Source organism: Pelodiscus sinensis, chromosome 22 (genome assembly GCF_049634645.1).
Source record: "Pelodiscus sinensis isolate JC-2024 chromosome 22, ASM4963464v1, whole genome shotgun sequence".
NCBI lineage: Eukaryota > Metazoa > Chordata > Testudines > Trionychidae > Pelodiscus > Pelodiscus sinensis.
In genome coordinates, this window is record NC_134732.1 from 20,471,224 (window position 1) to 20,496,853 (window position 25,630).

Consider the following 25,630-nt stretch of genomic DNA (forward strand, 5'->3'; position numbering starts at 1 on the left):
TCAATTATGTCCACTTACCTCTGGAAAACTAGCCATATTTATAATAATGAGCTGAGGAGATTTCAGCGAGATTTGTCCAAGCTGGTTTAATGGAAACTTTCCATCGTTTGTTGTCACCGTTATATGATCAAGAGCCCCTTAAAATAATCCAAAATAACAATGTTTAAAACAACTGAACAGCATTGCAATTACAATATGCATTCCAACTCCTACCTCTTCATGTTATGCAAAATACAGACAATATATTTTTAATGTCTGTTCTTCCCTTGCAGAACAAACAGTCCTGTTGTTTGTATTTATACAACCCCCTGTGGCTTTGCCATCCAAACTTGGCAGGATTATGCTAGTGCATGAAAACCAGCAAGTGAAACTGACTAGTTTGTTTTCATTGCCAGAATGGAAAAGGTAAACAAAGAATATAAATAGTAAAGAGGAAATTAACTATTTAAAATTCATGCAATATAAATGATCTAAGCTGTTATAACACACATAAAGAAGATTTATATGATTTTTAAGCTGGCAGCATTCCTCTACTAAGTCCCCACAGGAGGTGCAGTTCATTGTCTAATTTAAAGTATTTTATTTCACTCCAAGATCTCCTTAATCTGCTTTCTAGTTTCTGCTGCAAAATGTTAACAGGCCAGAAAGCACAAGGGAGATGGGGCACTTTATCAGTATAATTGAAAGGAAAAAAAACCCGAGCTTAAAGTAAATAGTTAAGCAATTGCACTGCACATTCTAACTCCATTAGAGACTAAGTTGGGGGTGGTGAATGATCCATATTTGGCCATTGTTTAATGTTAAGTTTTCTCCCTGAAACTGGATACGTCTTACAAATGCATGTCTTCAGTGTGCTGGAGTAACTGTAGCTTGGTCAAATATGTTCACGTTTCTTTATGAACACAGAATTCACTAAGTGAATAGGGTCTGTAAAGGTTACTAACCACAAATATGCATTGCAGAAGAAGTCTGCATATGCCAGACACCAGCCCGATGGCAATTTCCAAAAGGCTAATTTAATGGCAATTGGATTTTTCCTGCCCTACTGCACCATTAGCTGACAACTTGCTTCTTCATCACATCTGCAAACAGTTCCGTTAGACATTTTTGACATCTCCCACTTACAAAAGCCATTTTCAGGAAGTTATTAACAAAAATGGATTCTTCCTGGTCAAGCTCAGGGTGAAGAAAGTCTTTAGTTGGGGATTTCAGGGTTGCTGTAATTGGGTGCCCAGTGAGTAACTCAATAAAACGAAAATCAATTTACAGAAAATTAAAGACACAGATCTGGGCTGCAAAGGCTCAGTGGGTTTTTTTTTTTATAGACAGTAGAGAATTATACAAGCAAGTTACTGACCTGGTGAGGTTCTTATATTGAGATTTTTGCTGAAATCTTCCTTAAGAGTTTCGATCACTGCCTGCATTTCACAATTTACCTCCTCTAGACTGATAATATCTTCAACTAAGGCAGCATTGATATTCACTCTGGCTTGGTTCTGCCCTTTACCTTTAGCTGCAAATTGCACACACAATTAATTTCTGTACCACTCACAACGCCACAGTCTTTTACTGAGCAGTCACATTAGAAAACAAAAAGCAGCCATTGCAACAACTTTCAGATTAGTAACAGGAGTTTAGCGTGAACTGAAATGTATATATTTTAAGACAGTAAATTCCCATGATCCCAAATGTAGCTGCGTATCACGCTGTGCATTTTGCAACGCTAATTCCAATGTAGCACATGAAGATTCATGCCCTGATCCTGCAAAGATGTACATTCTTGTGGGAGTCCTTTCAGGAGCAGGGACTAATGGCCTTCCTCATGCAAATAATCCCATTCATGGCAACAGAAGTGCTCAGTGACTGTTTTTTAATTACATTTCAGCTGTGCAAGAACTAAAACTATTGGCAAGTTTAGAAGAAAATAAAACCTTGAGTTCGCCATAATAAAGGGGCTTCCGGAGAAGAAGAGGTGGAATGGAAATGTTCATTAAAAGGTAAACGACATCACGACATAAAACCTGCTTCCAGCAAATTAGGGAGACACAATCCGGGGTAGCAAATTCTAGTCAAGAGGCTTCTTTCTTTACCTTTGGCTTTCTTGGTAGCGAGATGTCTAGTGAACATTGTCTGGTGGATCACACACTGCCTGCAGTCATTCAGGATCAAGGCCGTATACCTCAAAGGTACCTCTAGGGATGGCCTGGTGAGTCCTGAGAGAGAATTATGAAGCAAGGGAGGCAGCTGACGGAGGCACCTTAATGCCATTGCCATGGTGTACAACTTCACTGTAGTTCACCTGGGAAAAGGAAAAACAGAAGATACAAGTACCGTCCTCAGCAGTCTTCCCATAAAAATGATTAATCTTACACTTGAAAATGTAAGACCATGATATCCATCAGAGCACAATAGGCCTGATTCTGGTCCTAATGCATCATGGCAGTTTTACTGCTGATTTAAAAGGCAGGCTGACTGGACCCAAGGTGCTTATACAGCATTAATACTGGCATCTTCCAGTAGGGTATGGAGGCTGTGATGAGAAGAAACCTCTAGCCACAGGCTTAAAATACTGGAAGGAATTGATACCACTTTTTTTTTACAAGATGCTCTATTTACACCTGTCAGTGGAATACAGATTTAAATTTCCTTTTTGATGGCACAAAATTGAGATTCTAGAATCCGTCAGCCCCCTTCCCGTTTTAAAATAACGATAATGACTTATTAATTGTACAGCAATACAATTAGGCTAGGACCCCCATGGTGCTGGACAAACAAAACAAGAGCCTGCCCCCAAAGTGCTTACAATCTAACTATAAGACAAGACGTGGCTATAGACTGATAGAGGAGCAAAAAATACAATATTGGTCACCATGAGTGGTCTCCTCATATTCATCCTAGGGACTTTACATTTTGATTAACTGACTAATTGAATCGTCGATGTGATTTGCATTGACGATTCGATTAGTTGATAAGGGCGCCCTGGGATTGTTGTTCCACTTCAAAGGCGAAAGCGCTGAGGGGAGCATGGGGCCACTGGCCCCATGCTCCCTGTAGCATTTCAAAGCGGAAGCACCACATGAAGCCTGGGGTCAGCTGGGGACTCCCCAACTGGCCCCTGGCTCCAAGAGGCACTGCCGCTTTGAAGTGCCCCTTCCTCTTACTCCCCTCCTCCCGCCCGCCCCCGCTTGCTGCCTCTTTTCGATAGAGGCAGCAAGGAGGGAGGGGGGGAAAATGACTAGTCGACTAGTGTGTTGTCTATCCAATAAGCATTTGTTTATTGGATAGTTGACTACTTAACTAGTTGCTCACATTCCTAATTCACCCCCATTGATATACTCAGGAATCATTTCACCCACCAATGAAATACAGTCACCCCGAGATGCTCAGATACTCAGGTGATATAGGCCTTATAACCTGCCTGCAGGGCAACCCCACCACCACCACCACTGCAGGCCCTACCCCTGCTCTGTCTCCTCCCCCAAGTAACACAGACGGAAGAATTATGGGGGCATGGCAGCCGCAGGGGCTGATCCCTTCTTCACGCAGCAGGAGCTGGAGCGGCCTGGCAACCTGCTCCGTGCCGCCCTCCCAGCCCGCTGCTCCAGAGTGCTCAGGAGCCAGGTGCTCTGCTTTCTGCCACCGCTGAGAAGTCAAATGCAACGGTCGGGAGAAGGTGGCGGAGCGGAGCAGAGCAGAGCTGTCGCCATGGTGAGTGAGGGGATGGAATCGTCCCCTGCTGCCTTCCCGCCAGGCCCCCCAGTCATCCTCCGGGTCTCTCCCATCCATAGGATGGTTGGGGCAATTGCTATGGGGCCAACAAAAACTCTGGACCTGGGGTGGCCGCCCAGAGCTGTCCTATTGTTGGAATGACTCTAATCTGTCTCCTTAGCCTCTTTAAAAATCCTTGTATAAACCCTACCTCAGCCTTCTGATCACCGATACCCCTTCTATTAGGCAGCAGGTAGAAAACAAACAAAAGGAAGTACACACAAAATGTAGTATCTACCTGTGGAACTCATTGCCAAGGGAAGTTGTGAAGGCTGAAAGTATAACTGGATTCAATAAACAATTAGAGAAATCATGCAGGGTAGGTCTATCAATGCTGGTCAGGGACACAAACCCACGGTCTGGGAAACCCTAACCCTCTAACTGCCAGAAGCTAGGAGTGAATCACTCTATAAATGCCCTTTTCTGTACATTCCTCCTGAATCTCCAGCACTGGCCACGGTCAAAGGCAAGATACTAAGCGACGTGGACCATTGGTCTGACCCGACTATGGCTGTTTTTAATCTTCCTTGTGTGTGTTTTGTCCAAATTCTGCATCCTCTGTGTCACCGGGATTCTAAGTTCTCTGGCACTGTTTTGTTACTTGTCTTTACAGCATGTACGACAGGCACCTGATTTTTGTCCAAGCTTCCAAAGTACTCCCACAAAACAAGTGAATAGCAGCAGTAATACGCTACTGCCAACCCCAAGCATTCAAATATTATGAGAATGGCTTAAAAATATGATCATGTAGAAATAAGGAGTGTGAGATTCTTTTTATTTGCTTTCTTGCTTTTGAATTTCCACCTACTGTCCTCATAGGTCACATTTCCAAGCACTTCTCTGCACCCAGGAGGAGCTGTGAACCTTTTTTAAAAACATTAAATGACTGCTGGAATTCTCACTTATTCACACGAATCCAGGAGTTGGGACTTACATAAAAATACCAACTACTGTAAAACACACCACTAGTGAGAATTAGCAGCATAATTCAATTATATCGAGAGAGAGAGAGAGAGAATAGGATGTGGTGGTTGGTCGGTAGCCACACAAACACTGCCCTGTGGTTTTAGGACAGGAAGTGAGAAATACCACACCCAGCTAAAAACAGCAATAGGAAATGAGGGAGGAAGAAGATAGTTTCCTGTTTTGGGCTATGGGGAGGCATTCACACTGTGGTGTTAGCAATAAATGTCTAGGGATCTTTACCAGCTAAGGGTTGCCAAGACCTGGGTTTTACAGATCACCCTGCAGTACCTCAAGCTTAACAGACTCTCGCATCACTGTGACCTCAAATGAAGTCACAGATCAGAAATTCAGGCTAAGTGGGCATCCAGCCTCAGGAGCCCCTTCCCTGCCCACCAGTTACACAACCCCACTCCTTGCTCCCCAAGCCCAATCTCCTGGTGCAAACCACACCCCTGCCTCCCAGAGTTTTGCCTCCTGGTGCATAGCTCCACCCCATAGTGTAAGCTCCACCCCTTGTCCCCCAGCCGCCCCACTCCTGGAGCTCTGCCTCTTAGTGCACAGCCCCGCCCACTGAGTCCCCAGCCCCGCCCCCCGTGATGCACAGCTCCTCCCACTGCTCCCCAGCCCCGCCCACTGAGTCTTCAGCCCCGCCCCCGTGATGCACAGCTCCTCCCACTGCTCTCCAGCCCCGCCCCCGTGATGCACAGCTCCTCCCACTGCTCTCCAGCCCCGCCCCCGTGATGCACAGCTCCTCCCACTGCTCCTCAGCCCCGCCCCCTGAGTCTCCAGCCCCGCCCCCGTGATGCACAGCTCCTCCCACTGCTCCCCCCGAGCCCCGCCCCCCAGGGCCCTGCGCTCACGCTGCTCACTCAATCTCGCCCCCACCCTCAGGCCGCTCCCTTGCTCGCTCAGCCCCGCCCCGCCCCGCCCCGCCCCAGACCTTAAGCCCCGCCCACTGCTCTGGTTTGCGTTGCTCGGTGCCTCGGGTTCCGCCGCTGGGCCTCGCGCTCCGGCTCGCCGCTCGGCCCCTCGCGCGGCGCTCGCGTCACCCCCCGCGACACGTCCTTGCGTCAGACGTCGGCGTGCCGCGTCACTACCCCAGGCAGGGGCGGGGCCCAAGGGAGCGGAGCCGACGCTGCGCCGCCGGTCCGGAGTGGCGGGCCCCTGGTGAGTGTGGCCGGCCCGGTGCGGCTCGTGTCCCCCCACCCCCTCACCATGGCAACGGCCAACAGCCGTCACCCCGCCCCCGCCTCACCATGGCAACGGCCCCTCCGGCCTCCACCTGCCCGCCGCCTCACCATGGCAGCGGCCTCCCCGCCCCGCCTGCTGGGCCTGGCCGGGTTCCGGTCACCGCGACCTAGAGCCCCGCCTAGGCCCCTCCCCGGCACGGCGGGACGGACCCGCAGCCTGACCGGCCCTCGCCGCTTGTGTGTCCCCTGCCCAGATTGATGGCGGCGGAGATCGGCGCCCTGCCTCTGGAGAACGCCTCCATCCTGTCGGAGGGCTCCCTGCAAGAGGGGCACCGGCTGTGGATCGGGAACCTGGACCCCAAGATCACCGAGTAAGTCCCCGGCCACAGAGCGGCGCCTCCCCAGCCGCCCGGCCCTCTGACCCTCCTTCCGCAGGGGGGGTGGCCCCGCCATGATTCCTGGCGATACTGGGTCATTGAGGCGCTGCTCATCCTCAGAGCCTTGCCCGCCGCCTTTTGCCACGCGCCTGTGGCTAATCTTTAACACGAGCGTTAATATACTGTGCTTAAAACAGCCCCTGTTTCCTGCATGGCCTCCAGTCCCACCCTGTTCCTGCGAGTGGTCAGTAGAAGTGTCTAGCTGCTGCTGCTGCTGAAGATTTGCCTACGGATGCTTTAGCAATCGTCTCTAAAGCTGCTAATACTGTATACGGAGTCAGATTGAACGGCCATCGGACTGTATCAGAGTTGTATGCCTAGCCTAGACCGTGTTTACATTAGCATCCCAAGGAAAGCAGAACGAGTGCTTGTTGGGGACAATTAAAACTAGGAGTGACGTATCAGAGGGGTCGCCGTGTTAGTCTGAATCTGCAAAAGCGACGAGGAGTCCTGTGGCACCTTATAGACTAACTGAAGTGTAGGAGCAGAAGCTTTCGTGGGCAAAGACCCACTTCGTCAGATGCATGTGGTAGGTAGTATATAATGACTAATGGCAATCAGAAAGATGGACCATCCAGTGAAAGGGCTAGCCTAGGATCCATGAGCTGAAGAAGCCTTCACCTGACTCCCAGTTGATTTTACTCACTACTCAGGGCTGGATTACCCAATAGGCAGACGGAGCAAATGCTTAGGGCACCAGCAAAGCAGGGGCACCAAAAAAAGAGATTTGACAGTATAGTATTGTTTTTATTTTGAATTACATGGGGGGGGCACCATAATCTTTTCAGAGCTTAGGGTTTCTAGCAGGGACACAGAAAAAAAGAAGAGATTTTATGGTATAGTATTGTTTTTATTTTGAATTACATAAGGGGGAGGTGCACCATAATCTTTTCAGTGCTTAGTGCCTCTAAAGGTCTTAATCAGGCCCTGTCACCACTACCCACTGTATACTGAAGTGTTAAACTTACTACTTTTAATTTCACTTGGAAGTAAAATATTGGAGAACATTTAAGATTTATAAATGTACAGTAGATAAGTCCTCCTGGCCCTTTTAGGGAAGAGAAGGATACTAAAGTGTTGTCATTTATGGCATCAGCATGGTATTTTCAGTAGTGTAAGGAGGGCCTTTTCTGTTTTGTGATTCAATATGTAAGTGATCTAGAAGATAATATAATGGATTAGAACAATGGTTTTCACCTTTCTCATCTGTGGACCCCAGATTGCTCTAACTCAGTGGTTTTCAATAGTGTGTTTAGCCTGAATTGCTGATTTGTTTTCATCTGGATATCCCTGGGTGCCAGGATAGTACTTGAGTATTACCATGGTTCAGTACCTTCTAGAGAAATAGTAAGAAAGGGTTCCAGAAGTGGACAGCAGATACAGAGAACAGCTCCTGCTCTACAGTTATCATAAGAGAGAATTCATGTGGCCACAGTGTTAGTGCATTTTATGCGATGTTTCCATGAGTCACTTTTCAGACTAGAAATCTGGAGATGAAAAGAGCCCTTTTATTTTCTAAAATGTGTTCAGTAACTTGAGACTTATTGGGACACTTTGCAGAAAGATCCCAGTGGATATTTTACTATCTTGTCCTTGTCAGTTAACTGAACAGCTGCTACAAAGAATATAGTATGACCCTAATCTCTTAAATTTTGCTGTCACATTATTTGTGTAAGCATCACACTTCCCTGGCCTTGGAATGATTAAATGCAAATTAAATATTATGCTAACACATCTGAACAGTTGAAGTGTACAGTTAAAATCTCAGGGATGTAGGTGGATTGCTGTAAAAATATGAGATGCTAGTTGTACAGCACACTAAAAATCTTAGGCATTTTTTATAGATCAAAGGTTTACACACTTCAAGTAAATAGGATAGTCTGGGGGGGGAACCTATGTGTCTCAGTCCTGGAACCAATTTTTGTTCTGCTCCTTATGTTTTTGCAAGTGATCCATTTTTGCTCTGAGTGCAGTTGCTTTTAACAGAGCAGTGTTCTAATAGTGTCTCTAAGTGGAGACCATCATTAATGTAATATCCTCTTCAATCGTTCAGCTCTAGGCTACTGCCACCTCTTTTGCATTAATTACCATTTTTGCCCCACAGTTGTATTTCTTTGGTTTGTCTGCATTCAATAATTGCACGAGATGATGTGATTAGATATATGGCCTCTTGGAAATATTTGTTTGTAAAGTCCTTGGGGATTCAGGATGCAGGGTCAGCGTGAGGGAAGAAGTATAGTATGCTTGTTAAATAGATTGGCTGTATAACTTCCTCTGACATTCCTTCCTGCAGTGTTCTTACATCTTGTTTTAAGATGTTTTGTTAGAGCCTCTTATTGTAGATCATCACTTCAAATCCAGCCTATCTTAAAAATGACTGAATGTTGTTACCATCTGGCAGCTCTTAGGTGTCCTGTGTGAAATTAGTTTGGTGTGTTACAGTCTCAGTTCACTTCCTTCTGGTGATCAGGTGTTCACCCCCCCTACCCCCCAAAAACGCACTGTTACTTTTGCATTAATTGGTCCACTTGTTGATAATCTCATCTGAGGCAGAAGGCTGAATTCCACTTTCACCCTCGGCAGTGGTCCCTCTCTAAAAGGATTGAAACATTGGTGAGTAGTTGTGGGTGACTCTTGCATAGCTGCTACTCATTCTATACTTGTGCTGAGGTTTTTTCCCAACACTAAAGATAGTCACTAAAAAAATTCCTCGTTATTGGCAATATATGTTTTTAAACTAATCAAGTTCATTTAAAGTTTTGTAATTCTGTGTTAAGATCTATGTGTATTCTAGTGTTAGCATAAAAAAGGTAGGAGAGTATTCTGTTTTCATTGACAGTGAAAGAGGAAAAGTACTGTAGTTCCTCCTGTAATCCAGGGTATTGTTGCTGTAAATTCAGGGATTGCTAGTTTTTTTGCTGAGTGGTATGGTAAAGATGTAATCATTTCAGCAGAGGACGAAACCATGTACAGGCTTTAAACAGCCTTTCAGTTTACTTCTCTGCAGCTCCCCGTTCCACTTTGAGTAAAGAAACTGAATCTTTAATCATGGCACTACACTAAATGTTTACATATCAGAAGAGATCTCTTGGCTCCTGCCTTTTCTTGATCACCTCTGTGTCTATTTGCTTTTTCTTGCCTTTCATTGGGATCTTAGTTATGCTTACCAATCAGGGAAACAAGCACATCTAAAAACTAAATGACAATCTTTGTTTGCAGCAGATCTCAATTTTTTTCAGGGAACTGCCTACTGGAATTTTTACATTCCCTCTTTTTGTAATTGAGTAAAGTTTCTTGATGCTAATATTGTGATTCCCTCAAAAAGAACAGGGTTTATATTTATTTATTTAAATGGATGTCCCAACACTGAACTTAGTATTGAAACCCTTTAAAAGCAATCCATAGCCACAAACTGGGTGCTGTAAAGCCAGTAGAAAATGTGCAAGTTTGAGCACAAATCTCACAGTACAGTTATGAATATTAAAAAGTGGGAACTTAAGCGTAGGGAGTGTTGCTTCCTGCATATTACTTAACCACTAGTATGTGGATTTCAGGAGACTATTTCCTATCTAAAAATTATCAGAATGGCAGATACCATGGCAATTATTCTATTGTGGATTTCTCTCTTTTTCATTATATGTACTGTGGCTTAATAGAGAGATTTCCATGGGCATGCCCTCTCCCAGTTATATTTGCACAGACCTCTCTTTGTAATCTCAAATGTTTATATGGAAAAATAGTATTAGGAAGCATCTAATGCAGGGTAGCAGCTAGAAAGAGGGTAAGCCAGCACATGTTGGGTGGGTAGATTGTTCCTAAAGAGAGGTTGAGTATCACTGGTTGATAACTGTACATGTTCACTTGCAGTTAAATGTTGCCTTTATGTTCAATTTGGTGATTGTTTGCAAACCAAGAGGCTGCACTATCACATTTATTTAAGACAGGGGTGGGGACCCAAGAAAAATCAGTCAGGAGCTGCCACACACCAGAGACTAGGGGGGCCCAGGCTAGTAGATTTTGAGTGCTCCAGCCCCACAGTGGGGCAGCTGAGGGGCTTAAGTGCCAGCACGGGCTCCCCAGTGCTGGGGGCAGTCCCTGAGACTAGGGGGCAGGATCCAGGCAAGCCAGGGGCTGCATCCAGTCCCTGGGCCTGAGGTTTCCCACCCCAAATTTAAGCAAGTATATATTTTCACATGCATTTATTCAGGTCTTAAATTCTCCTCATCTTTTGTTAGAAAATAGAGAGTGATAAAATTTTTTGTTCACCAGAGTATGACGAATACTTATGATTTGTATCAAACTGTATTTGGACGAACATTGGAATTCAGTAAAATGCACAAATAGGGCCTTTTAAATTGTTTAGTTAAAACTTTCTCAATTTCGAGGCATACATAAGAAAAATACATCAAAACACTTTGTTTTAAAGCTGATTAATTATATAAAGTATCTATAGTTTGTGAACTCACCTGATAGTTTCTAGTCACCAGGTCCTTTAAGATATTAGAACTAGTAGCTCTCATCCTCTCATTTCACTTTTATTCTCTTCCAATTTAAGTAGCTGTCCTGCTTTTTCAGCTCACAATCGGTTTCTTAACTTTAAAAGGCTTAGTCATTGAAGTAAACTAGTGAAATAAACTGAAATTAAATATTCTGCAGGTGCAGAAGAGAATATTGCTGTCAAAAGCAGGTTTAGCACTTCAACAAACTCAGATTGTGGGTGATTAGCCAGAAACGTCTACCAGTTCAGTGGTTTGACTTTCTTTAAACTTTGGCAGCAAACATGTACTGCTTAAACACTGTTTTTATTTATACAGTCCCTCCCCGAGTTATGAACAAGTTACAGACCAGCACTTGGTCCATAACTCGAAGTGTTCGTAACTCAGATCCCATAGAGTTACATGGCGACCGCACTGCACTGTTCGTAAGCGCAGATCACCCTTCGTAATTCGCTTTGGTCGTAAGTCCGGATGGTCGTAAGTGGAGGTGGTCGTAACTCAGGGAGTGGCTGTATTATTTTAATAGATTATAGTAAATGTAGGCCTTTAATACAGACTGTCAAACTTCAACATTAATTTTAAATTGGTTTATTTTTAAAAAGACAAATATGATTACATTAAACCAATCTGGTTTTAAAAAGCCCTTTTTTCTCCACTTTGTCACCTGACCAGACATCTGTGTATGACTATTTAGCAAGTCCTCCAGAGACCATCTATTGTTCACAGACCACAATTTGCAAACTTCTGTTCTAGGAGTTAGTGGAGTACTAGGTGTTAAGACACCTGGATTCTGTTCTCTGCCACTAACCTGCTGTGATGTGATACTTAATCTTTCTGTGTCTTTCTTTATTCATTTTTTTTAAAGTGCCTTCCTTACAGCAATTGAGGCTAATTGTGTCTAAATCATTCTGAGATAATTACTTGAAGAATATTTTCAAAAAGCAAATATTGTATTTACGATGTTACTTTGTTACACGTGTATTGACTTCCATTTTCTTAGTAGCCAAGGAATGACTCTGTGTGTAAGCGTCCATACAGGTTGGACCTCTCTGTCCCAGCACCCTCGGGAGCTGACTGGTCCCGAATGAGGGAATTTGCTGGACCAGAGGAGATCCCCTGCTCCCCAGACCACTTGCTCCCCACATTACCTTCGTGCCCCGCTGCCAGCCCCAGCCACCCACCCGCTTCCCCACCGGGTTGCCATGCTGCTGCGGCTCCAGTAGCCTGGACTGCGCCAGCCCCGCTATCAGGGCTGCCGTGTCCCTGGCCCCACTATCGGTGCTGCTGCGGCTGCCATATCCCCGGCCCTGCTCCTGGGACTGCCACAGTCCCTGCTGCACTGGTCCCAGCCCCGCCAAGCTATGAGCCACCAGCCCTCTTGCCACTAGGACTCCCAGCCGAGACTCCCTGGTCCAGGAACGCTCGTGGTCCTGCTGGACCATGGATGTTGCCGTATGAGGGAGTCCTGATTTTGGGAGTTCCAGCCCGTAGTATGTTTTTCTCCTTACTCCACTGTGCAGTTCCTTGTCTAAGATTCTAACCTGATGAGTTTTACCTGGAAAACAATGTTTACATAAGTTATTGTTAAGACATTTTACTGGCTCCCTATGGGGGAAAATTCCCAGTAATAGATTTAGCATGTGGCCCGGTACCTTTTCAGTATCCTTGGAATAGCATTGTTCAGAGGAAGCCTTGAGTGTGTTTGAATAGCGCTCAGGGTGCCAGGAGGAAGGCCAACGGAAAAGGAAACGGGAGAGCTGCTGGTTTGTCTCACATTTGCATCAGATGACAGGAAGTGGAAAATGGGGTTGGCTGAAGCAATCTGAGAGGGCCACATGTGTGAATAGCTCAAAGCTCCATGTAGCTCAAGTGATTGGTCTAATAAAGTTTTCAAACATGGGATTTTTACAGCAGACCACTTTTTTTTGGGACTACATACTTCCTTGGCAAGTCTTCCTTCACTTCTGAATTTCACGTTATTTGTAAACCCCCTTGGTTAAACTTTTGATTATTATTAATGATCTAAAAGTATCAATAGCTAAAAGGCGCATTCTGAGCCTACCATTTTTTACTCCTACGAGACGGCCATTCTGAGTAGTTCATCCAGAATAGATTTATCCAGCATTTGTAGAAATTTGGCTAATTGTGGCTTGATGATAAAGGGTGTTTATGTCAAATGTGACCTGAATATAATCTGCTGGAGATATCTTCCAGATTATCGTATTTTAGGACATTTACAAACTACCACTCTGCTGCCAAGAAAGTAAAAATAAATAGTCACTATTTGGATGAGTGGGCTTTCATAAGAAAAACAAACTCTGTTCCCTTTGGCAAGGTCGCTATATAAATTAGGGTTTTTTTTCTCAACAAAATATGGTCAGAGACATTGTTTCCTTCTACTTTGAAACAATATTTGGTGAAAGAACAGTTTGGTCGGGGCTCTATTTTCATACTTCTAAAAATAGCTAATAAAACATTACTTAATGATGTGAAAATGCCTTTCAAAAGGCCCTGGAATTTCAATAAGTTTCCTGGGTCTGGATGATGTGACTGGGAGTGGTCTCCATATCTTGAAGAATTTAGCACCTCAAGAGTGCACATCCTAGAAATGGATGTTAAGTTGTCTGGATTTGTTGATTGTGTGGCTTTGGATGCAACAGGAAGGGAAAGAGTGGTGAACTTTGCCAGCATCTTATTAATTCCATCATTTTTGCTTAGAAGCTTTTAAATATATTTTCTGATGTCTAACTTGCTCCTATTCTCCTGAGCAGCGATTGTGTTTACAAGTCTTTTGGCAGAACATAGTTTAGATAATCATATCAGTATTTCATCTGTGCTTGTAAGAGGTGGAAGGCTTTTCTGATAATCAATTAAAATATGCTTTAATCCTGTCCAAAACAACTTTCACATCTACCAGTGGCCTGAAAGTTTGCTGCACCTTCACTCTTTAAACACCACACATCCTGCACGTCCACTTTAGCCAGTCCTGGAAGATTACTTAGTTTCCAGGAACTCTCTTGCCTTTAGCCTGAAAAAATGTTTGAAACCGGCTTTAATTAGGGAAAAGGTCTGTGTATCCTCACTTTTCATGTATCTTGCTGAAAGTCCTTGGTACATTGGCAGTTGTGGATTAACAATTGAACTTATGAGTTTGTGCATAGGCAGCTTTTAATTTTTATTTTCTTTCACTCAAGAATCTCATTGTGTTGCACATATTAAGTTTGAGGTAGAGAGGCAAGTATTCTACCCATTTAACATAGTGGAAAATAGGCACGGAGAAGTCATGTGACTTGCTACATCTGTACAGCAAGTCACAATGAGGTCTGGCTGCAGTTACTCCAGGTATTATTTCATGTTGTGGAGGAAGAAGTCTGGCCCAGTAAAGCGTTAGTCCATTTAGTTTCTTCTCAAATCAACTGCCATCATTCAGAGACTGTGGTGGAGGGAAACAACAAAAGTTCAGAGAACTTGCAGAATTAACTTTCACCTAACAAAATTAGTCCTTAGTTTGTGTGTCTGGTGCACTAACCTGCAAAACAAACACATCAAGCACAAAATCTTAAGCAATATGTGCAGTTATATAGCTGAGTTTTAGATTTTGCTTAACAAAACACATTTACAAAAATAATTGACGTGCCTGCAACCTTCATGTCCACAGTGGAAATTAAGCAAGTAGAGCATGTCAGTGCTTGTATGCCTCAACCAGTAAAACATTAACAGCTTTCATCTGGTCTTCTGTTACTTCTCGATCCCTTTATGACAAGGATGGGGAACCATATACGGCCCCCTGCTTTCCTGGATCTGGCCCCTGAGGTTCAGGGGCCTCCTCAGCATGGGCGAGCCTGCACTAGCACTCCAGCCCCTCCACCATCCAACCGCAGGGCTGGAGGGTACAAAATCTGCTAGGCTGGTGTGGGAGGGGAAAGCGGGGAGTGTCTTTCTCCTCCTCAGACGGTGGCCACAGCGTCAGCGAGGGGTTGGGTTTTTTGTTTTTACTTCTCACTTGTGTGCAGGCCCCGACTGATTTTTCTGTGCATCCGTGGCCTCCAGCCTCTGCTTTATGGAGTCTTGGCCTTCAGTATGTTGCTGATTCTCTGATTTTGGTATGAAGCGAATATGATTGATCATATCTTAGCCCAGATTGCAAACTATTCAGATGGTACTGCTGGAGATGGATACATTCTAAGGCTTTTATGTTCTGAGTTGACAAAATAGCCATTGGCAACACTGGGTACTTCTGAGATGTGACTATCAGAGGGCTGATGTATGCTAGACTGGTTGGCAAATATCTGGAAGTGAGAGCATACGCTTAAGAGAGAGCACAATACAGGATTTAAGATGCTGAAGTATATGCAGTGCCTTCTTCACTCTTTACGTTTCTTTGCTGTAACTTCATGTGAAAGGTTGCCTATAAATGTCTGTGTTGTGTTTTTTCTTTTCAGATATCACCTCCTCAAACTCCTCCAGAAATTTGGCAAAGTAAAGCAATTTGACTTTCTCTTCCATAAGTCAGGTGCATTGGAGGGGCAGCCCAGAGGATACTGTTTTGTGAATTTTGAAACTAAACAGGTACATTGGCTTTTTTTTTTTCCCCTAGTAACATTTGATCCTTGTGACAGGCTGATTTATCTTTATGGTCTAAATTAACTACATCAACTGAAAGATGAGATGGAAGACAATAATGAAGGAAAAAAGAAAGTGCCTGATCACCTTTCAATACATAAACCCCTCAGCATACCCATCCCACCCATATGGTGCAGTCCCCACAAGTAACAGAGGTGGTTTCCCCACTGCCTCCCTGGGGCTGTTTTGCTAAAGCTTTTTGGCGAAAACTGGGATGAGCAAGCCATTAGATTGAGTGCAGAGTGGTCTAATATAGACTGAAGGTGCTTGTTAATAACCGGTATAAATTCTTAGTTTCAAATTATGTGGCATACTAAACCTAGCGCTACCACTGCTATTTCCTCCCGTTTTTTTGCTCTTCTAGCCCCGATGCTTCAGGAAGACACAAACCCCCACCCTTGTACAACTCTCCACCTGTGTAATGCTGTCCATCTGTTGGGAATGTGGGGAAGGAAATATTCCCTCCTGATCCCTGTGGGGCTTATTTTATACTCTAAAGCATGGGTTGACATTTCGGTTGCCTGTATTATTATGGTCACAAATGGTGTCACAGTTCAACTAGGATTGGATGCAGCTGCAAGGAGCTGCACGGATAAAGTGTCTGTTTTGTGTGGCCTTCCTCTTTTGTTGCTGTATCACCAATCAGGAGGTGGAATAAAGCCATAACATACAGCTCAGTATCATTCCCTGATAGCTCAGGAAGTAACATTGGACCGCTGATGCAGGATAGGGAGGAACTTGGGAAAATAATACAGCCATGAAGGTTAATAGTAGTGGGATCACTGCATAGAAGCATTTTGGGGCAGCAGAATAAGTGTAAGAAGCAGTTGTAATTTGAACTTTAAGGCTTTTTAAAGTAGTGAGCAAGAAATTAACTCCTGAGTTCAAGCTAACAACAGACTGACTGTCATTTCCTCCCTCCTCCACCATCTTCTGCAATTGAATGGAACCTTTTGGAAACTCATTTTTCAGAGGCCGTGACAGACAAGTTGGGTAGGAAGAAATAGCAGGATCTACTAGAACCTGGCCTGAATCAGCCAATTAATATTAAGGATTCAGGAAAACAGTGATTATATTGCTTCGTCGGTGGTAGGGATGTAAAATCCCATTTAGTCAGTTAACTGGTTAAACGTTATGTTTAACCCGTTAGCCACTTACATGGGGCAGTTGGGAAGCTGCTCCAGCCCAGCTTGGCCACTGGCTAACTCGTAAGCATCACCTAATAAAGTTAATCATTGACATCTCTAGTATGTGGCTGATCTTCATAGTCTATCCCTTTGTCTAATTTTCAAATCTTTGTAATACTAATTATTTAACAGAATAGGTGTAAAACCCATAGTTTAGGCAAGCCTTAGTGAGAGAGATACAAATAGTAAATTGCAGGTGTTTCCCATAGGTAACTGAGCAATGTAAACACTGTTCTTTATTGGAAGTTTCTGTAATGTTTTTATTCTGCCATGAGTAAAAGCCTTATGAGTAATCTCTGCAGTAGTTTATAAGGATATAGTAACTTGTATGGGTGCTTAGGGTTCCCAGAAACACTAACTGAACTGTAGCATAGATTGTATGATTGACAGGGATAACTAACGTACATCAATCTCATACATGCAAGAAAGGGTCCTTAGATTTTGATAAAAGATTGAGTTGGTTTATTTAGTTAACTGTCTTTTGGTGCAGGAAGCAGAACGAGCAATCCAATGTCTCAATGGTAAACTGGCCCTCTCCAAAAAGCTGGTGGTGCGGTGGGCACATGCACAAGTAAAGGTAAGCTTTCTACTGCAAACGTTAACTGCCTTATGAGGATGAATAATTTGAGAAAAAAATCCTATCTCTGTGCTATATCAAAAGCAGGGAGAGTTGCATAATTGTCCTCTAACTTTTCATTTAAGCATTCAGAACTTACCTAAGCTTCATGTGTGATCTTATTTTCAGCTTCTACTTTGTTCATAGCTGGTATCATTCTGCTACGTGACTGTTGCTGGCCATCTTATTCCTTTCGTATTTTGACCCTTTAGAAATTGTGTGTTAAATGTTTCCTACAGACTGCTTGACTTGTGTCATAAAAATCAGTTATGCCACATAGTAAAGGACAGGTTTGTATCAATTGTATTTATATAATACTCATATAATTTAGAAAGATGGGAGCTGGTACACAGGAATCCGTCAAAAACAGCATCCTCTCTACCACCCTGTCCCAGGAACTATAGAAGAAGGTCTTAAAATCTCCATAACAACTTGCCCACAAAAGATTAGCTAATTATGTGCTTTTTGTCTGGAAGTCTGAGGATATAGATCACCCCCAGTACTTTTTGGGACTGGGTGGGTCAATGATTCTGCATTTACTAGTTTTTCTGTTCTGCTTCCTAAAAGTGGTGGATTCTTTTGTCTGCAGGTGGTAGAGTCTATTACTTCTGATTTTAAAAAGCAAATCACCTTTACCTTTCATTTTGACACATGTTGGTTTTGGTCTGAGGCACGGTGGTAAGGTCTGTTTGCAAATATTGATTGATCAGTACTGATAAATGCAAAGTAATGCACACTGGAAAATGTTATCCCAGCTGTTCGTACAAAATGATGGGATCTAAATTAGCAGTTACCACTCAAGAAAGAAATCTTGGCATCATAGTTGATCTCCAACATCTCCATAATGTGCAGTCAAAAAGGCTAACAGTGTTGGGGAAGCATTTGTTCAATGCTCTAAGGTTGGAGCACCCATGAAAAAAAAATTGTTGGTGCTCAGCAGCCCTGCAGATGAGCACTTCCACCACCCACCCTCGCAGTCAGCCCCTGCCTCACCCTCCCCACACTTCCCACCAACCGCAGATTGAGCATTCAGGTGGCACGGGGCGGGGGGGGGGGGGGGTGGCATAGCAGGAAGAGATGGGGAGAGGAGCGGAAAGAGGCAAGAAGAAATGGGAGGAGGGCAAGGCCTGAGGCAGAGCACCTGTTGGGAACTGGGGAAGTCCACACCTCTGGAGAGGAAGCTGGAGAATCCCATGATATAAATCCGTGGTACACCAACACCTTCCATGCTGGCTTCACTTCTGGTGCTCTATCTCAAAAAAGATGCATAAGAATTGGAAAAGGTACAGAAGAGAGCAATAGAAATGATTTAAGGGTATGGACCAACTTCCACATGAGAAGAATTTTAACAGACTGGGACTTTTCAGCTTGGAAAAGTGCTGACTAAGGGGGGGATGTAGAGTTCTGTAAGATCATGAATGGTCTGAGGAAAGTGAACCAGGAAGCATTATTTAGCCCTTCTCATAACACAAGGCACAGGGGTTACCCAATTAATAGCAGGCTTAATGGAAGTACGGGAAGTCCCCAACTTATGAACGGGTTGTGTTCCAAAGTTCATTTGTAAGTTGGTTGTTTGGAACGCGTTGCACGTTTTCCCATAGACATGATGTTATAAATGATAGGTTCTCAGACTAGCCCGCAAAAGCCTATTTAGCCCATGATGGAGCTGAAATAGAAAAATAGTAGAAATAGTTTATTTAACCTTGAATACTAGTGCTTGAGGAAAGGCAGGGTTAATTAGGAAAGGACGAGGAGGTAAAGGGACTTCTGGCTGATGCCCCCCTCCCGCCGAGGGCTGTGCATCAGCCCCATTTCCCAGCTAATAACTCCTGTCCCCACCAACTGTACCCACTCAGCAAGAGGCAGTGAACAGTGCAATCATGAGCCAGAGGACTCTGGAGTGGCAGGGAGGAGCCATGCAGCCGGTGTCTGGAGAGAAATAGTGGTTATATATGTGCCTCTTCAAAGCACCAATTCTCTCCAGCCACTGGCTGAACAATTGCCCTCTGCTCCTCTGGAGTCCTTCAGCCATCACTCACACTGCTCACCACCACCTGTGCCTCTTGCCTGCTCCTTGCGGCAGCAGGTGAGCTTCTGTTGTATGTGGGGAAGTTTGTAAGTCAGATGCTTGTAGCTCAGGGAGTGTCTGTACTTCAGTGCGAGTGGATATTGTGAAGGCCAAAAGTAGATCTAGGTTCAAAAAGGAATTAGATGAGCTCCGAAGAAGAGGTTCATCAATGGTTATTCGCCAAGAAGGTCAGGGAAGCAACCCCCTGCTCTGGGTGTCCCTAGCCTTTGATGACCAGAAACTGAGCATGGATGTGAAAGGATGGGTTGCTCAATAATTGCCGTGTTCTGTTCATTCCTCTGAAGCTCCGGGCATTGGCCGCTGTTGGAAGACAGGATAGTGGGCTAGATGGGCCATTGGTCTGATTTACTGTGGCTGTTCGTGTGTTCTTATCTTTTAATTTCTTCAGTTTAGGGTCTTTTCTAGTTGTATTTAACAAAGCAACTTTCTTTGGGAAAACCAGATTTTGGGAGCGACTTGCTGCGGTTGAATGCAAACTACCCAACGTAGATTGTTACATATGGAATTCTCCCACCTTTCATGCTGTATTTGTGTAAAAGGCTAATAGGGATGTGAAATGTTGGTTAATCAGTGAACCAGTTAAACGTTAGGTTAACCAAACGTTTAACCAGTTAACTGACTAAGCAGGATCCAGGCTGAGGACCACTCCAGCCCACCTGGAGCAGCCCTCAGCCTGCCAGGCTCCTTCCCTCATCCCTTGCGCTGGGGCTGGCACTGTTGTCAGCTCCCAGGCCCCGCTCTGGGGCTGCTGCCAGCTCCCGGCTCGCAGCCCCTATCTGCAATGGGCCTGGGCTCCCTGCAGACAGAGGCTGCTCCAGACGCTGAAGCAGCCCCTGCCTGTGGAGTGCCCAGGCCCACCGCGGACAGAGGCTGCTGTGAACGAGAGCAGCCCCTATCTGCGGCTGGCCCCGTGCAGGGCTGGAGCAGCTCCTTGCCCTCGGCAGGCAGGGTGCTGCTCCAGCCTGCGTCGGTTACCAGTTAACCAGAGCCAGTAAGCATTTCCCATTTAGGGCGATGCTTACCGGTTAACCTTTCACATTCCCTAAGACTAAGGCAACCTACTTGTTGAGGGCCACCATGCTTTTTTGTCAAACCCTAAAGGCTCAGTATTTTTAGAATACATACAAACTCTTGGAAACAAAATACAGGACTATGTAGCACTTTAAAGACTAACAAGATGGTTTATTAGATGATGAAAACATGTTGGAAACATGTTCTCTATTTTGATGACCTCTTAAATCCTGTAGCTCTCTCGTAGAAGAGTACATGTTTCTCCATGCGTGAAAAATGGTCAGCCCATAAATGGAATTTCAGTCAGCACAGCAAATGTCTGCATAGAGAGGAATTCTGCAGAAAACCCTAATGCCCAAGCAGTGTGGGAGTATGGCAAATAATGTGCAAAAAAGCTTTAGTTCCATTTGCAACAGTCTTTGCAATTCTCTGAATGGAAAGATTTAACTGCAGGAGACTTTTGCTTATTGTGACAAGTGTTTATTTTAGGCAGTGCCAACGCTGCGCTGTATGGTTTTAAAATGAACAGCCAAGGCTTTAAAAAGCAAGGAAACCTTACAAGATGCTGTCATCTTGAGCAGTTTTACAGAAAAACAAACCTGAATTTGGGCGAAATACGGAAGCAGAACGCACTGTGAATATTTCAGGAGGCCCGTTGCTGTCAGAAAAGAGGCTCACACACTGCCTTCTGCTGAATGGAACGGGTTTTGAAGATTTCCACAGCAGAATTCCATATGACCGCATTCCAACAGGAAGCAAGCGTTATGGGTTCTCTTCTGGTTCAGCACTGTCCTTGTACAAAGGCCATATGTATTAGTACCCTGTAGTAGACTTACCTTTGGCCAGTGGCTCTATTATATGCTACACTTCAAGTATTTCCCCACCACCATACTTCTAAGAAGCAATTCTAAACCTGAGAAATGGTGGTAGCCTAAAAGATCCAAAATGAAGTGCATGTGATAATCATACAGCATACTTAGACATATGTGAACTCCAAACAGAAGCCTTTTCAAATAAAACAAATACGTTCACTAGGATCATTACATTTTACCATGTGGTTTAACTTAAAGGCTTTTTGGTAAAAGTTGTGTAGACGCTTGCCAGCATAATAAAGTGAGGTTAATCCAGACTGGAAGTCTCTCTGTTGGCAAACCCTGGTGGTTTCAGAGCCTTGGTATTCAAGTTATATAATTACTTCAAATTCTCTTTTCTCACCTGCAGAGATACGATCATAATAAAAATGAGAAAATTCTTCCAATCAGTCTTGAACCATCTTCCAGCACTGAGCCAACCCAGTCTAACCTAAGGTAGGAACCTACATAATTAAAATGTGGCCAAATCTGTCAGTCCAGAGGCAAAACTCCCTTTTGACTTCAGTGGAAGCAGAAAAGGGCCCATCTTTGGGGCAGCTTTTTTCTTTTGTTTTCTGGATCCTAACTAAAACCAGTTACTGTAACTACTGTATCTTAGGGAACATGGGTCCTGCTGCAAAATAACTGATCTGATCCAGAGCAATTTTGACCCTTAACTTTTATCTTTATTGATACGTATAACCCCTGACACATTATTAAGTGTATATTAAGGCTGGAAAATGCCATTGAAGCTTGAAGGAAGTGCCTGGCTTGCATTTTTCCCGGGGGCTACGTCTACACTGGCATGATTTTCCGGAAATGCTTAAAATGGAACAGTTTTCTGTTATAAGTATTTCCGGAAAAAGAGCGTCTACATTGGCAGGATGCTTTTCTGGAAAAGCCCTTTTTCCGGAAAAGCGTCCGTGGCCAATGTAGACGCGCTTTTCCGGAAAAAAAGCCCCAATTGCCATTTTCGCGATCAGGGCTTTTTTGCGGAAAAGACTGCTGTGCTGTCTACACTGGCCCTTTTCCGGAACAGTTTTCCGGAAAAAGGACTTTTGCCCGAGCGGGAGCAGCATAGTTTTTCCGGAAAAGCAGCTGATTTCTTACAGTAAGTCGTCAGTGCTTTTCCGGAAATTCAAGGGGCCAGTGTAGACAGCTTGCAGCTTATTCTGGAAAAGCGGCTGATTTTCCGGAATAAGTGGCCCAGTGTAGACACAGCCTGGGACTCCCAGTGGCTCTGTATGAGGCTGACTCTGGGGTGGTATCACATCTTGCTCAGACGGGTTATAAGGTAGCATAACTTGCATATAGAGCAAAGACTTTAGGCATGCTTCCCTGGGTCAAAGCAAACGAGAATATCTGAGTGTGAAGGGGACCCTTAATTTGTTGTGCAGTAATGCAGGTCAGATCTCCCACTCGCCAAAACATTCAGAGCATTCCAAGTGCAACTGTAGCTCAGACCTTAACCTAATAGATTCTTGGTTACCACTTTTACCCCCTTTATGAAGTTAACATGAATCTCCCTCTAACTCAGGGGTGGGTATGAAGTGGCCTGCGGGCCGTACAGGATGCACCAGAGTTAGCCACCGGTGGGCTGCCAGCTGTTTATTTTCCTGCAAGTCTGCTGATACAGCTGCTTACAGCTCCGGTTGGCTGTGGATTACCATTCCTGGTCAATGGGAGCGGTGAGCAGCGGTGTCCCGTTCTGCACTGCTTTCCGCAGCTCCCATTGGCTGGAAATGGTGAACCACGGCCAATAGGAGCTGCAAGCATATCTGAGGATACGCAGGTAAATAAAGCTCCAGCAGCCTGCCAGGGGCTAACCCTAGTGAACCACGTCAACCCGTGGGCTGCTTATTGCCCACGCCTGTTCTTCTCCTGATATGCCTGAATATTCTGATGCAAGAGATATTGGATTATTTGAGAACAGTGTTCTGGTCTCTGGTAAAAGACACGCTAGACTTATCTCTTCAAACTCTCTCCCTTTTCCAGTGTCAGTGCAAAAATAAAAGCTATTGAAGCCAAGCTGAAAATGATGGCAGAGAATCCAGATGCGGAATATCCAGCACCACCAGCTTATTCTTACTTCAAACCACCCGATAAAAAAAGGACTACTCCTTACTCCAGAACTGCCTGGAAATCCAGAAGATGATGATTATGTATGGCTAATGGTAGCAAGAGAGACTGTTTTATACACCTCTGAAATCCTCCAGTGTTTTTGTACTTGTAGATTATGCTCAGTTGGCACTGTCCTTCCCAATTTCACTGTTTACACTACAGTGTTTTATAATCTATTTTAAATGTTCTGATAACTGCGCCATACTGTCAGTGTATGTACAGAATTGACTGCTGTCCAGAAAAAATAAGGTTCCATCCAAAACTTGTGACTTAGATAATCCATGTTGTTAGTCTGGTTTCATTAGTAAGACCAGAAGTGTTAGCCAGATAGAAAATCAAACACAAGAAATGGTCTATTTTAATTCTGGCTGTTAAATTTAAGAAAGTACCTTTTTTCAAACAAGTATTCCACTTTGTTTAAATATTTTAAGCAGAGGGAAAACACAAGAGTTTTGATAAATTACCATAAGTCCTTTTCATCTTCCACACAGCTAACTTTAAATGGCTTTTGCAACCTCTTTAGTAAATATACATGCTATATTTATACACAAGGCAGCAATTTTGTTTTGCACCCCGATTTGTTAAATTAAATCTAGATCTAACCATGGGACAGCAAAAGGATTTTAAATGTTAATATTTCAGAACAATTGTAGAAATCCAGTGTGTCTCACTGCGTAACTATTTAATAATTCCTATATGTAATTTACTCTGTGCTTCTAAAATAACAACACTTAAAATGTAGATCTTGAAATTTCATGTGCAAAACAGTAGAATGTTATTATGTGAAAATACTGTTTAAAGTTTTTATAGTGGCATATCTAGCATGCATACATACATGTAACCCTCCTTACCGATTATTCTTCATAAGCAAGATGCGACAGTGTGAGACTGTAACGTTGCTACCCCAGAGACATCTGGCAGAACAACTACCTCAGAAGGGCACCCAGCTAGGCTAATTCCATTCTTGACTGGCTGGCAAAGATGCTTGGTTACGACAATTAGGAAAACGTGAGTGGCGGGGATCTGGCATAGCAGTGCTATTGTATTCTAGGGGTTATGTTTGCTTTAGGAAGTGTTTAATTTTTCTTTAATGGACCGGCATTTCACCTAAAACAGCACTTGGTCCCTAAAAGTTCCCTGCAACACTGACAGACATGAGAAAAGATCTATAAAACCCATATGCGTCACAAGTGGGAGTGATGAGGAAGACAACTATATTCACTGGTACTGGAGATGATGATCTATGTTGCCAAGGTATCTGATCTCTCACTGCAAGTTTTTATAACTGTAATACAGTTTTCTCACTTGCCAGTCAGTCCTGAATGGTGTCCCCAAACTGATAACCATTACAATGTCCAAACGAGATAATCTAAACTGCCCACGGTTTCTCTCTAGGTAAAAACTTTCTCATTTGTATGGCAAACTTATGTTCTATTTTACAATGCTGTTTATAATTACATTTATGTATAAAATGTTCTTAAAACCCCTAAACTATCTCAACCATAGCTTTACACGTGTTTGAGAGATGCACTGTTTTCAAAGCCTGAAATGGATCATTGTTTAAAAACAGGTCTTTAGCTAGTGAGTTTAATTTCTAACTTTTCTTGTTACCCAGGTACTTGAAGAAAATGAGTCTCCTTTTAGGTTTAGCACCTCTATGAATGATAATGCTATCTGATAAAAATTTTTTTGCAGACTGGGTCTTTGTTTTAGATTTTTACACTTATATGATATAGTCTCACACTTGCAATCCTTGAATCATTTAGACTCGTTATTTAAAACAAGATGGTTGTTTCTATTTTTAATATGAATTTAGAAATAGTTGCATTTGAATGAGGCGTGCTGGTGTGTTCCCTTTTATATTTATTTATATTTAAAATGGGCTCATTTGCTAAGACTCTTACAGCTATGTGTGAATAAATAGTTTAAACCATGTATTTCTTCTTGACTTGAACCAGTAACCTAGGCCGGTGAATGACTAGAGTAAATGGATCTTTCAGTTGGTGGGTTCTGCCAGTGTGTTAAATAGAACTGTTTGCACTATTGTTAGAAGAAAGCTTTGTATGAAGTTTTAGTTCTAGATTGATACTCTTTCTTTACGTTTGGCAAGCAGAGAGGCATTAGTTCTGCCTCGCATATGAAGATGGTGGATGCTAGTATGATGACCCACCTCCAAATGCTGGGATAAGGGGAAGAAATTACCTTGTGTCTGTCATTCTTGTTAGTTAGAAATAACTTTAGGGATCTACCCTGCAAACACATACATGGAATAGGG

The 25,630-nt window shown here is 43.7% G+C and overlaps 2 protein-coding genes across 4 annotated transcripts in view; one reads left to right on the top strand and one right to left on the bottom strand.

The window, feature by feature from the left end:
• Positions 1-6,115, bottom strand: part of MRRF (mitochondrial ribosome recycling factor) — a 20,507-nt gene extending 14,392 nt beyond the window's left edge. Inside the window, exons 1-4 of one of the 3 annotated variants that reach the window (XM_075905395.1) lie at positions 5,990-6,115; positions 2,091-2,299; positions 1,358-1,513; positions 19-137 (exon numbers count right to left, since the gene is read on the bottom strand). In XM_075905395.1, coding sequence (XP_075761510.1) covers positions 19-137; positions 1,358-1,513; positions 2,091-2,274 — 459 coding nt within the window. In that variant the 5' untranslated portion in view covers positions 2,275-2,299; positions 5,990-6,115. Of the gene's footprint in view, positions 1-18; positions 138-1,357; positions 1,514-2,090; positions 2,300-4,006; positions 5,184-5,674; positions 5,812-5,989 lie in introns of those variants that run through there. The other 2 variants (XM_075905394.1, XM_014572362.3) reach the window with 2 other exon arrangements.
• RBM18 (RNA binding motif protein 18) lies at positions 5,767-25,290 on the top strand. The gene is made up of 6 exons (XM_075905396.1): positions 5,767-5,901; positions 6,179-6,295; positions 15,300-15,426; positions 17,158-17,244; positions 21,605-21,690; positions 23,230-25,290. The coding sequence occupies exons 2-6, from the start codon at positions 6,183-6,185 to the stop codon at positions 23,387-23,389; spliced, it is 573 nt and encodes a 190-aa protein (XP_075761511.1). The 5' UTR covers positions 5,767-5,901; positions 6,179-6,182; the 3' UTR covers positions 23,390-25,290.
• Positions 25,291-25,630: the final 340 nt, after the last annotated feature.